Source organism: Uloborus diversus, chromosome 7 (assembly GCF_026930045.1).
Source record: "Uloborus diversus isolate 005 chromosome 7, Udiv.v.3.1, whole genome shotgun sequence".
Lineage (NCBI taxonomy): Eukaryota > Metazoa > Arthropoda > Arachnida > Araneae > Uloboridae > Uloborus > Uloborus diversus.
In genome coordinates this window covers 164,395,831-164,407,503 of record NC_072737.1, presented here as the reverse complement: position 1 = coordinate 164,407,503, position 11,673 = coordinate 164,395,831, and the positions used below count along the sequence as shown (strand labels likewise).

At 34.9% G+C, this 11,673-nt stretch overlaps 1 protein-coding gene across 1 annotated transcript; it reads right to left on the bottom strand.

Annotated features, from left to right (window-relative positions):
• Positions 1–569: 569 nt before the first annotated feature.
• LOC129226979 (TD and POZ domain-containing protein 4-like) lies at positions 570–10,575 on the bottom strand. Its single transcript, XM_054861607.1, has 2 exons — positions 10,185–10,575; positions 570–1,153 (listed from the first exon to the last, which is right to left on the bottom strand). Exons 1-2 carry the CDS (start codon positions 10,573–10,575, stop codon positions 570–572), a joined length of 975 nt encoding a protein of 324 aa, XP_054717582.1.
• Positions 10,576–11,673: the final 1,098 nt, after the last annotated feature.

The following is an 11,673-nucleotide window of genomic DNA, read 5'->3' as shown; positions in this document are numbered from 1 at the left end:
AATTCTTTTTTTTTTTTTTTTTTTTTTTTTGCAGGTAGTTGACTAAAAAGAAGCTAAGTGTTATGTACAAAATAGGTTTTTATTTACATGCAATTTAAAAAAAAAAAAAGATTCTTACCAAATAATGCAAATTTTTCCAAATGGGTCAAAATTAAGTTTCACGATTGGCGATTTCTCTTTTATAAAGAAAAGGGTTATAAAAAAAACAAAATGGTGTTGCTATTTATATTTTTTTTTCCTCCTTGAAATGAACTATTTGATTAATTTGCAGAAAAATACCGACTTTTACTGCCCCCTATTCTGAAAATACTGCCCTTTTTATGCCCTGTTACAGAAAAGAGTGAGATTTCAAATTTCGTCCCCGTGTTCTTCAATCGGCATGCAATTCGAGTGTTGTTAAAAACATGTTTTTACGCACAAACAGTTGAAGTGAAATGGTTGTTTATTTAAAATTAAGAAATGTCAGATAAGCGTTTAAAAATCCAGACATTGGAAAAGTCTTTAATAAAATAGACAGAGATCGAAACGACTTAATCAGGTATTATAAACATAGAGTCCTTTTTTATCAGTCAATTATTTAGAATTACAGCGTGAATTAAATTCAGCACCAAGCTTGGATTCTCTTTTGCAAATTCTTGCCACTTGTCAGTCTTCAAAACCTGCTTCGTGTTTTCGGCCAGAAGCTCTTTCACGGCGTCCATGAGTGTCTGGTCATGGTGCAAGTCGGCGACCGAACTTACTTCGCAGATATTGTCGATCGACAACCCGCTCAGCATGATCGCGCGGCAATGGTGCACCAGTTCTCGCAAATCGTACCGGTCCGCCGCCGCGTACAGGCGAAGAGCATCTCCGGGAGTCAACCGGCGCACTTTGCCGCAGTAAATGTAACGGAGCATGTCCTTGACTGTGTCGACCTCCATGGTGGCGAGGTCGACTGTGTCCTGTCGATTCTCCTGCATGTCGTGCTGGAACATGGCTTCGAACACCTTCGATCGGCTGCTCAACACCAGCTTGTGCGCCGAGAACTCGCGATCACCTGCTTTCAGGGTGACGTCGGAAAATCTCGGGTTGTTGAACAGTGCCTCAAAGTCGTTAGCTAACGGGTCGGAACTGCTTTCTCCCATGGCATATATATTCTGAGGTTGGCTCGTGCCTAAAAAAAAAATTAATTAAATATTTCTAGTTTAATAACATTCAAATCAAAAGTCATCAAAATCCAGTTCAATTTTGCGTCCGATTGTGCTTCAAATTTCAGTTCAATTGTGAGTGGAGAAGGCATAAATAAACATGAATAAATAGCTAATAACTGGAGCTTTGAATAGGAACTGCACCGAAAAAAGAAAAAAACCTTTATTTTAATTGGAACGGAAACCAGAACTGAACCCTTCTGCGCAGGAAAAAAATATATCGGTTATTTTGGTTCGATAGATCTTGAGTCATTTTGTTACTGCAACCAACTTAACAATACATTTGAACCATTTTTTTTAAGGAGACTTCTGCGGTTTTGTAATTTTACGAAAGAGGTAAAAAAACTTCCTAACTTGCGGTGTAATTTACCTTAATTTACAGATTTTTTGCCATCTAATAGTACTCATTCATGTACATATATTAATGCACAAAAACCTAATTTATGGTCAGTACTTTTTTCAAAAAAATAAATTATTTAGGCGGTAGAAGCCCATTTTAAAATAAAATGCAGAAATGTCATTCAATTTTTATGGAAAAAAGTAAGTGTAATGGGTTATTTTATTCAGTGGCGTACCTGGCATGTGTGACACCCGAGCGGTAATTTGTGGTGTACCCCTCCCCCCCCCCCCCCCCGCCGGCAGACGCAAAGGAAAATAAATATGTAAACATGAAATTCATGCAATTTTTAGTAACACCTTTATCTGTGTTATAACGAAATTTTATGTGGACTAATATACAAAGAACGAATAAAAGTGGGATTCCAGGGGTTTACCCCCAAAAAATTTTCAAAATGTTAGTCTTAAAAATGCCTTTTAGCTTCATATTTTTCCAAAACTTGCAATTCCACTTAGCCCCCCCCTCTTATGACACCCCCACACCCCGGGGAGGGGACTACCTCCCCCTGTAGTGACGTCACTGTTTTATCACTTTCCCGCTAGAAACCTACGGTAACGTACAAGTTTGTTTTGCACGTTACAACGCGCGAATCCTCTTTTCTTTCACAAGGGAGTCATCGTGCATCGTGGTGGTCTTTGGGGGGGGGGGGGGGTCTTTGGGAATGCTTCATTTTGCCTGCAGCTTCAGATTCAGGCAAAAAGCACGAAAACAGGAAATGCTTTTGCTGAAGGCGAGGGCTTCATTGAGGGAATCGATTGAAGGGGTATTAGTAGGATTCTCGGACAGATGGCCGTTGCTTAGGAAAGGGGGATAAAAGGTTTTGCAAAGATTTAAAATCAGTTTACAAAAATGAGGAGTGATCAAATATTGGATTTTCCAATGTCGCCCAGTGGTTTGATTTTTCATCTTCCAGGCGACAATTTTTTTTCACTAGGCGACATTGGTGTCACATAGTCCCTATATTAAAAAATGCTCTGGGGGAGGGCGCAGCGGAATACAAGCTCTCTGAAATATTTCGGGATATTTTATGTTTTTTACCTGCTGAATTATTCTGAAATTTGAATGAAAATCATGTATACATCATCAAAATCATTAGAAATATTATTTTAATTTATTTTACCTTATTATTATACAGTACTAGCTGTGCCCGACGCGCGTTGCTATGCCAACAAAAAAATACATCATTATACTGATTTTCATGACAATCGGTTGAACGGGGCAGAAGTTGCTACTCTGCAGTGCCACCTGGTGGCGAGTGGCTTCAATGAGCATATTATGCACCTTCTCCGTGGAAAAATACATATATATAGCAATTTTCATAATAATCGGTCCAGGTATCAAGTGAAGCCGTGACTATACTCGAATTTTGTACCCACGCAGTTTGCAAGATCAATCAATCGCTAAAAATATCAAATAGAAAAAGTTTTAAATCCCCCCGTTGCATGAAAAGCCATAAAACAATAAAGAAAGAATTTATTTGTTCAAACTCAAGAAAAATGGCAACAGCTAACTTCTTATCAATGAGATCTTTCACGCGAACTAATTTCTGCAGCCGATAATTTTATTCGTATTTATCCAATGGATTGAGACTTAAATTGGAATAAAAAAGGAACTATCGATCGGATTTTTTTCGAACTGGTCTATAAACATTTCCAGTACCAAAAATAACAAACGGTGAAAGTTTCAACCAAATCTGCCGGGTAGTTTTTGAGTTCATGGATGACATACAGACAAACATTCATTTTTATGTATATATAGATACTGTACTATTAAGATTGTGGATTTCACATACTACCAGTCTTTAAGTGGTACTGTGAATACAAAATACTGAATTAAATTGATAGATATGAAGAAAGAGCAAAAAAAAAAAAAAAAAGAAGAAATTTTCTCTATATTTACCATCACTGCTCTACTCTGGCACTTTTTAAAGTTTCTCGGGGATGATTACAAATATCGTTAAAAATTATATTACAGTTTTGGCTACGGCAGGAACTTCTTTACTAACATAAATATAAGTCTATGCAGAACAATAGTAAGTATTTTTGGTTTAAAAAATTACTAATGTTCAAAATAAATGCAATGAAGCATTAGAATTTTTGCATTGCCCATATTATCACGATGTTACGTTGAGAATTACTTTGCCTCCTCCATGTTGTTTGCGTTACTAAAACAATAGTTTGAAGATGCATGGAATCACAACATTGTGCTTAATATTTTACGTGATCAATTTTTAAGCATAAATTTAAAAAAATTTCGTAACTACTAACTACACTAGTAAATTTTTTAACTAGAAAATACTATTTCCGCCATTCTTGCTGATTGTAAGAGAGAGATGGAGAAAGAAAAAAAAAATGCGAGAAAACTTATCCCAGGTGCTGTAATGAAAAATGCAGCTTTTTACTTCCTTTTACAAAAAAGGAAGTATTGTATTCGCGAAAAAAATTTCACCCATTAATCGGTCTTAATTTTCATTTTGCTCACCCCCAAATGAATGTTGAGTTTTTTTTTTCAACTCGACCACACGTGGATATGTGCCTAGGAACGTACAGACACCCGAAATATACATTTTGACGTTCCCCGAGTTAATTACGACGAGTTTTCTGGTGACGTCTGTATGTGTGTATGTATGTCGCATAACTCAAGAACGTGATGTCCTAGAAAGTTGAAATTTGGTACGTAGACTCGTAATGAGGTCTAGTTGTGCACCTCCCTTTTTGATTGCATTCGTATTCTCCAAAGGAGATCTTTTGCCCCTTTTTGGGGGGAAATCATTGTTAATTTCGATGTAAACTCACATAGTGTTATAATTTGGCGAACACTTGGCGATATATCGCCAGTCTTTTGGTCGCCAAGTTTTGTCGCCAACTTGGCAACAAACTTGACTTTTTTTTTAATTTTTTTTTAAAATCTGGTTTTAGATTGGCCACTATTGGTTTTATTTAGAGAGCAAACTATTGAATCATAATAAAACTGCCAATAATGAGAAAATGACATTAAATTGGAGTAAAAGGAAGTCATGTGATGCATACATCAGCTCGTTTGTAAAAAGAAGTAAAAAGCGAAAAGAGCGCAAGTGCGACTTTTCGTCACAAAAAAAAAAAAAAAAATACGTCACTCACGTCACACAAAAGTTTTTCGATCAGAATTTCAAAGCTCTCACATAAAAAGTTTCAATTCAAAATCCATTTGACTATCTTTCAACTTTAGAAAAATATGGCGATCAGAGGAGCTGCTTTTTTATTATCCCCCAACTAACGATTTTTTAAACTTCCTTGTACAAAAAATTAAGTATTGTATTCGCAAAAAAATTTTCACTCAAAAATCGACCTTAATTTCCATTTTACTCAGCCTGGAATAGATGTTGATATTTTTTTGACTCCACCACATAACACGTGGATAAGTGCCTAAGAACCTATAGACACGCGAAATATACATTTTGACGATTCCCGAGTTAATTACAACGAGTTTTCTGGTGACGTCTGTATGCACGTACGTGCGTATGTATGTTGAATAACTAACTCAAGAACGGTATGTCCTAGAAAGTTGAAATTCGGTACGTAGACTCCTAGTGGGGTCTAGTTGTGCACTTCCCCTTTTGGTTGCATTCAGGTGTTTCTAAAGGGGTCTTTTGCACCTTTTTGGGGGAAATCATTGTTAATTTCGATGTAAACTCACGTGGTGTTATAATTTGACGGACACTTGGCGATATATCGCCAGTCTTTTAGTCGTCAAGTTTTGTCGCCAACTTGGCGACAAATTTGGCGATTTTTTTTAAAATCTGGTTTCAATTTGGCCACTGTTGGTGATATTAGAGAGTAAACTATTAAATCACATCAAAAATGCTAATAATGGGGAAATGACATTAAATTGGAGTAAAAGGAAGTCATGTGATGCACATATCAGCTCGTTTTATAACGAAATATGGATTTTAGCTGACTTATCTTTGTTCACAAATCGATCATTTAAATTTCTAAATATTTTTCACGAACATTTGTCAGTCGTAATCCTGTCAAAAAGAAATTATGTACTTAATATAAGATAACTAAAAAAGTCTTATGATGCATAATAAAGCAAAATACTTTCATTTATTCTTGTCTAAATTCTGTACGTTACATTACGTATTAAGCAGTAAGTTATAACTGCCAAGTACCCCGTAAAAATATGTGTGAATCATAAAACATTTGTAAATTATAACAAGGATATTAAAATGCCTGTTTCTGTGAGAATTACGGAATGGATTTTTTCCCCTTCCAGGGTGCGACAGGAACGGGAAAAAAAGTTCCCTGATTTTTCCCTGACTTCCCTGATTAAGTTCACCAAAATTCCCTGATTTACGTTAACAATGATAACGGTTTCCTTTTTTGCCTACCTGAAAAGCATTGCATATTAAATAAAATGCAGTGCTTAAAACGGTTTATGTTGTTAATTAAAAATATATTTTGAAAAGATGCTCCTTTTTTTTTTGGTAAAAATAGTATATAAATTATCGACAAAGAAATATTATAGGAAATCTAAAACAAATACATACTTTATTTCCAGGAACCAGTTAACATACAAATTCTAAGAAATTATTAAAACCACTCTTAAAGACATATCTAATCACGATAAAACTGAAAAATTAAAATGGAAATATTCTTGAACTGAATTTTCAAGCAGTATATACTTGTTACTACAAGAATAACAAGTGATAGTTAAAGTATAGAAGTAATATAGTTTTACTTACGCAAATAATACTGCCGTGTGCAGGTAAACGGCAGTATCTGCAGAAATAAGTTTTCGATATATTTGAAGAAATGTGAGGTGGATTCCGTTCTAACAACAGTGATATATTGGAATTAGACGGTTTTTTTTCGTGCCTTTTTTTCAGCGAAAACCAAATAAGCGAGCATGTACAATAAAGATAACGTACAACAGGATGACAAAAATGCAAAAAAAAAAAAAAAAAAAAAAAAGAAAGAAAGAAAAAGAAACATTTGCAGTCACTGCTCTTTACCTGCACACGGCAGAATAGACATATTTATGTAAAATAAATGAAAATTTTTCAACAACCAGTAATATTGAACTATTCCCTAATCAAGAATTAGGTTTTAATGAATGAATACAGCATTTTAACTATTAAAAATAATGAAAATATTTACTTATGTACACAATTCAATTTCAAATGATTTCATAAGTTGTCGAAAAATAATCTTAGCTTACTTTAGTAACAAACAACATTGAAATGCAAAAACAAATATTAATTTCAAAATATATACGTATATGGTTTTAAAGTAAGAAAAGAAAAACTCTTCTTATAATCTAAAGCAGTGGCAGCGATTCGCACCTCCCCCCCCCCCCTACTTTTTATGGTTCATTTTTCTTCTTCCCAATTTAGAAACCCAAACCAGAAATTATGAAAAGAAAAAGCAGAAACGTCAAAATTTTCGGAACATAATTATTTGTTTTACTTTGTATATCTGTTTATAACATTATTTAACACAAGCAGTAACTTTTAGTTTATGTATTCATTGTTTAGATATTAGTGAATCAATTGATTAACTTAAACAAGCCATACTTGTTCAATGAAAGTATTAAGTGTTCGTGACGTCTCAAAATACTTTGGGGGAAATAGCGCAAGTTTAATTCATGTCTAAGTGTTTCTTCGGGGAAAATTATTGTGCACAAAATTCATATTAAAATCTTAATAAAAACGTGAGTTGTTTAGATTTACATCAATTACCACGCATCTGCTCTCAAAACCAGCCCTAGCAAAATTTTGTACTTTTTTTCCCTCTCTTTTTTTTTTTTTTCATTTTTTTGCTGCCGCTAAAAATCCTATGGCTTTTAGTTGTCGGTTTTTTTTTTTGCTCACCCCCTCCCTCCCACTTTTTAGTTTTTAGTTCCAATTGCCGCCTCTGATCTGAAGTGACAGCGAATAATACCATTGCAAAAAACAAATTTGATTTTCAGTTAACATTTAATTTTAGCAATTAAATTAAAAACGCCAAGTGATAACTTTTAAGATTTTATCCGCATTAATTTAAAAAACAAAGATTTCTTACTGAGATCATGACAGCAGTATGCTAATTACTTCAAGACAAAGAGTGAAGGCGAGGGAGCAAAGTCATTGATGATGGCTTCCTCTTGGCCTGTGGGTTTGTTTATTTTGCGTAGTATGGAATGCGTGGAAGGGAAATTTAAGCTTGCTAAAATGAACAACTTTACAGACATAGAATCAATATTAGGAAGCTCATCCTAAGATTGAACACTTTGACGTTGAGGGGGAAAAATGCACAAATATGCGGCATTGTATGATTGCACTTCATTAATTTTACTTTTTTTAAACAAATAATTGGCGGAAAATTCATAGGGAATTAAAATACTTCATTTTGCAAAGAAAAAAATTTTTTTTCTTCATTTAATCAATTTTTACTGAATTTTTGTTATTTTTTCAAAATTCCCTGATTTTCCCCTGAGTGATCAAGTTCCCTGACTTTTCCCTGATCTGTCGACGCCCTGCTCGCTTGAGGGGGGAGGGCTAAAATTGAAAAAATAAATAAATAAAAAGGAGGAGTTAGCCTTGGTAATGCGGCACTGTTTGGCAAAAATATGGTGCCCATGCGGATTTACAAATCAAGCCTTCATTGATTGGTTTTATTCTTGCACAGGGTGGTAACACATCCTGGAAATCAGGGAATTCTCAGGGCAATTTTAATTTCTGAAAAAAATCAGGGTATTTTATAAATTTCTCAAAATATCAGGGAAAATTATAATTTTCAATCACCAAGCCGCCAAACCTCTTAAAGTTTTCCTCCCTAAAATTTCTTTTTATTTGGACACGAATTTTTTTTTTTTTTTTTTTTATTTTTTTGACCAAACAAAACTTGCTGAACATTCTAAAATTATTTTTAAGAACTGCTACAAACCAACAAAGTCTTGGGATCAAACCCGAAAAAATGATAAAACTTTCCTCAAACGTTCTGACGATCGTGTATATAATCATTAATACTTTTTTAATTTTTTGTTTCATACCGCTGATGATCTCACTATTTTTGCATCTGTGTTTTTATTCATTTACTAAAGGTACCCGCACGGCTTTGCCCGTAATAGAAAAACTAAAAGATCTTTTGGTTCGCCTGTATATTTACAAATAATGTATGGTGAATTTTCTCGTCAATTGGCTTGTACCCATGTTACAGTTCCACGTTACGATAATTTCGTATCTCGTCAATTGGCTTGTGCCCATGTTACAGTTCCACGTTATGATAATTTCGCAATTTACTCCTCCATCTTATGATAATTTTGTTCTTAAAATTGGAATAGAAAAAGAACCACATCGAATTTTCGAAAAATCGCTTCGAGGTGCACACCCCCATGCTACAAACTAACTTTGTGCCAAATTTCATGAAAATCGGCCGAACGGTCTAGGCGCTATGTTGTCACAGAGATCCTGATAGACAGAGAGACTTTCAGCTTTATTATTAGTAAAGATTTTCATTTTTGTTTATTATTTTAGCTTTGTTAAAAGGCTTGTTTTTAAAATTTTGCTTGTTTTCCTTAAAACATTAATTCTGAAATGTTTAATCCCAATTCTGTGATCATTTTGATTGCGAGTTTTTAAGTGTCACAAATTAAAGGTTGAACCAAAAAAAGTTTAAGTTAAAAAAACTTAGTCTTAAAGTATTTTGAATGTTAATATTACCGTTTTCTCTCTTGTTTTCTGACTTAAAAATCATGAGGAACGATTTAGGATCGATTCGATATCGAACTCTTCCCAAACATAATGTGGTTCTACATTTCAGATATGTGTGATAGCCACGATTGTAACATCAGGGAATTTTTCGAAGCTAAATCAGGGAACTTTTTTTCATGGATTTTGTTACCACCATGTTGCAGTAAAAGTTTTACGAAAAAAAAAAACAATTTGATTCAAAGTGAACAAAAGAACATAGGAAATAATAATAATTAACAAACTAAATGTTGAAGGGACAAAAACACCTCACCTGTGACATGTTTCTCTGTTCCTTTTGAAGAAATCGAGGAGTCGTTTTTTCGTAAAACCGTAACATCGCACTCGATAGTCAACACGCCTGCAGGCAAACATCCATTTCTATTTCGCAACACCCAATCTCTGCATACTACACTTCCATATCCCCAATATAGATCATCGTCTTCTGTTATAAATGTTTGTCTTTTATGATCGAAACACTTGATCTTTCCCCTTTTACACGGTATCTTCACGCTGAATTTCATGCTAGCCAAGTGAGTTTTGGCGGTGGAATGAGTTTTCTCCAAAAAAATTCCAACTTGTCCAACGCTTGAATGAAGTCTTGATCCATTTGGATAGACACGCAACAGCCAAGTAGCATCCGAACAATGGAACTCGCGACTTTTTATTTCATCGTCTGCCTTCCGCGCTCTGAACCGAAAATTCACTATTTTCCACGTTACCGAAGCACACTCCACAGTTCTTCCTCCGACTAACTTAGTCGAATGTTTCACATTGAATGAATCTTTATGGGGTGAATCTCCTATAAGTTTCTTTAATTTAGCTTTGTTAGCTTTACGATTTTCAGCTTTAAGTTTCTTGACTAAAGATTTCTTAGCTTTAAATTTCTTACCTACAACTTTCTCAGCTTTAACTTTCTTATCTGTAACTTTCACAGCTTTGACTTTCTTATCTCTAACTTTCACAGCTTTAACTTTCAAAACTTTAACTTCCTCATTTTCAATTTTCTCAGCTTTAACTTTCTTATGTTTAACTTCCTCATCTTCAACTTTCACAGCTTTAACTTTCGCAGCTTTAACTTTCTTATGTTTAACTTCCTCATCTTCAACTTTCACAGCTTTAACTTTCGCAGCTTTAACTTTCAAAAATTTAACTTCCTCATCTTCTATTTTCTCAGCTTTAACTTTCCTATATTTTCCATCCTCATCTTCAACTTTCTCAGCTTTGACTTTCAAAAATTTAACTTCATCATCTTCAACTTTCTCAGCTTTGATGCTATTCATGTTGCATTCGAGAAGAAACTAAAAGCAGATGCTAAAATAGGAATCCACAACTACTCCACACACATGGACTCCACACACGTGGTTGGGATTTGGCAATGATAACAAAATGTCGCGTCTCGGCTGACGACTGAGTTGGGGGGTTGGAGCAACGGTTGTCTCCTTGGCTCACTTTTGGCGAGAAACCTGACCTTGACTGATGGGGCATAAGGAAGCTACAGACGAGACACCGACTGGGCATTGTAAACAAACAGCTGGCGGTCTCCGCGTGGTGGACGCACTGATCACCGATCAATGAGTGGGCTCCCCTTCCGGCTAGAATCGGCGCATTGTTTGAACAGAAACTTTCAGAATTCAATTGAATAACATAACAGATGTAATATGTATATACATGGATAAAATAACTCATCACATAATGATAAAAAAAAAGTTATGAAATAAAACTAAAATTGATTACTTGTTACCAGTGGTGGCGCTAGGAAGTCTCCGACGGGGGGGGGGGAACAAGCTTGCCCGACAGGGGGGCACAGCCAAATTTCGGTTCGCAAGGTCCCCCCCCCCTTTAGGTGAAAAAGAAACTAATCATTCAAGCGTCGAACAACACGAATTCCCCGTAAAAATTAAAAGCATAAAATATAAATTTTAAAATAGATAAAATGAAATATGTAGGGAAAAAAACAAATTTAAAACGAAAAACATGAAACTAGGCTTTTGTGAAAAAGCGCGAGATCAATAAACTAGAACTGTCTAAGAATTAGAGTTTAACGAAAAATCTGAATATGATGTATTAAATCATTATAAATGATTACATTATAAATGACTCTACAGAGTTTATGCAGAGAAAGAAACTTAACAACAGGAATTTAGTTGTGAGTGTAATGCTGAACTAACAGAAGTTAGAGGGGGTTGAGGGTTCCCCTCCCCCAGAAAATTTTCGAAATTGTCCCTCTGAAAACGCAATTTTATATGTTCTTCAGTGATTTCAAGGAGAGAAGCGTTTGGGTGCTTACTCCCAAAGAATTTTAAGATATTGAAGTCTAATAAATGAGATTTTAGTCTATCTGTAATGGTATTTTATGGGGAGTGAGAATCGAGGTGCAC

Bases quoted from the DNA above. Each gene is read 5' to 3' on its own strand.
- LOC129226979 (XM_054861607.1), bottom strand. From the start codon at position 10,575: ATGAATAGCATCAAAGCTGAGAAAGTTGAAGATGATGAAGTTAAATTT. The intron at 1,154-10,184 runs GTAAGAAATTTA...TTTTTTTTTTAG, and splicing joins TAAAGCTGAGAAAGTTGTAG to GCACGAGCCAACCTCAGAAT.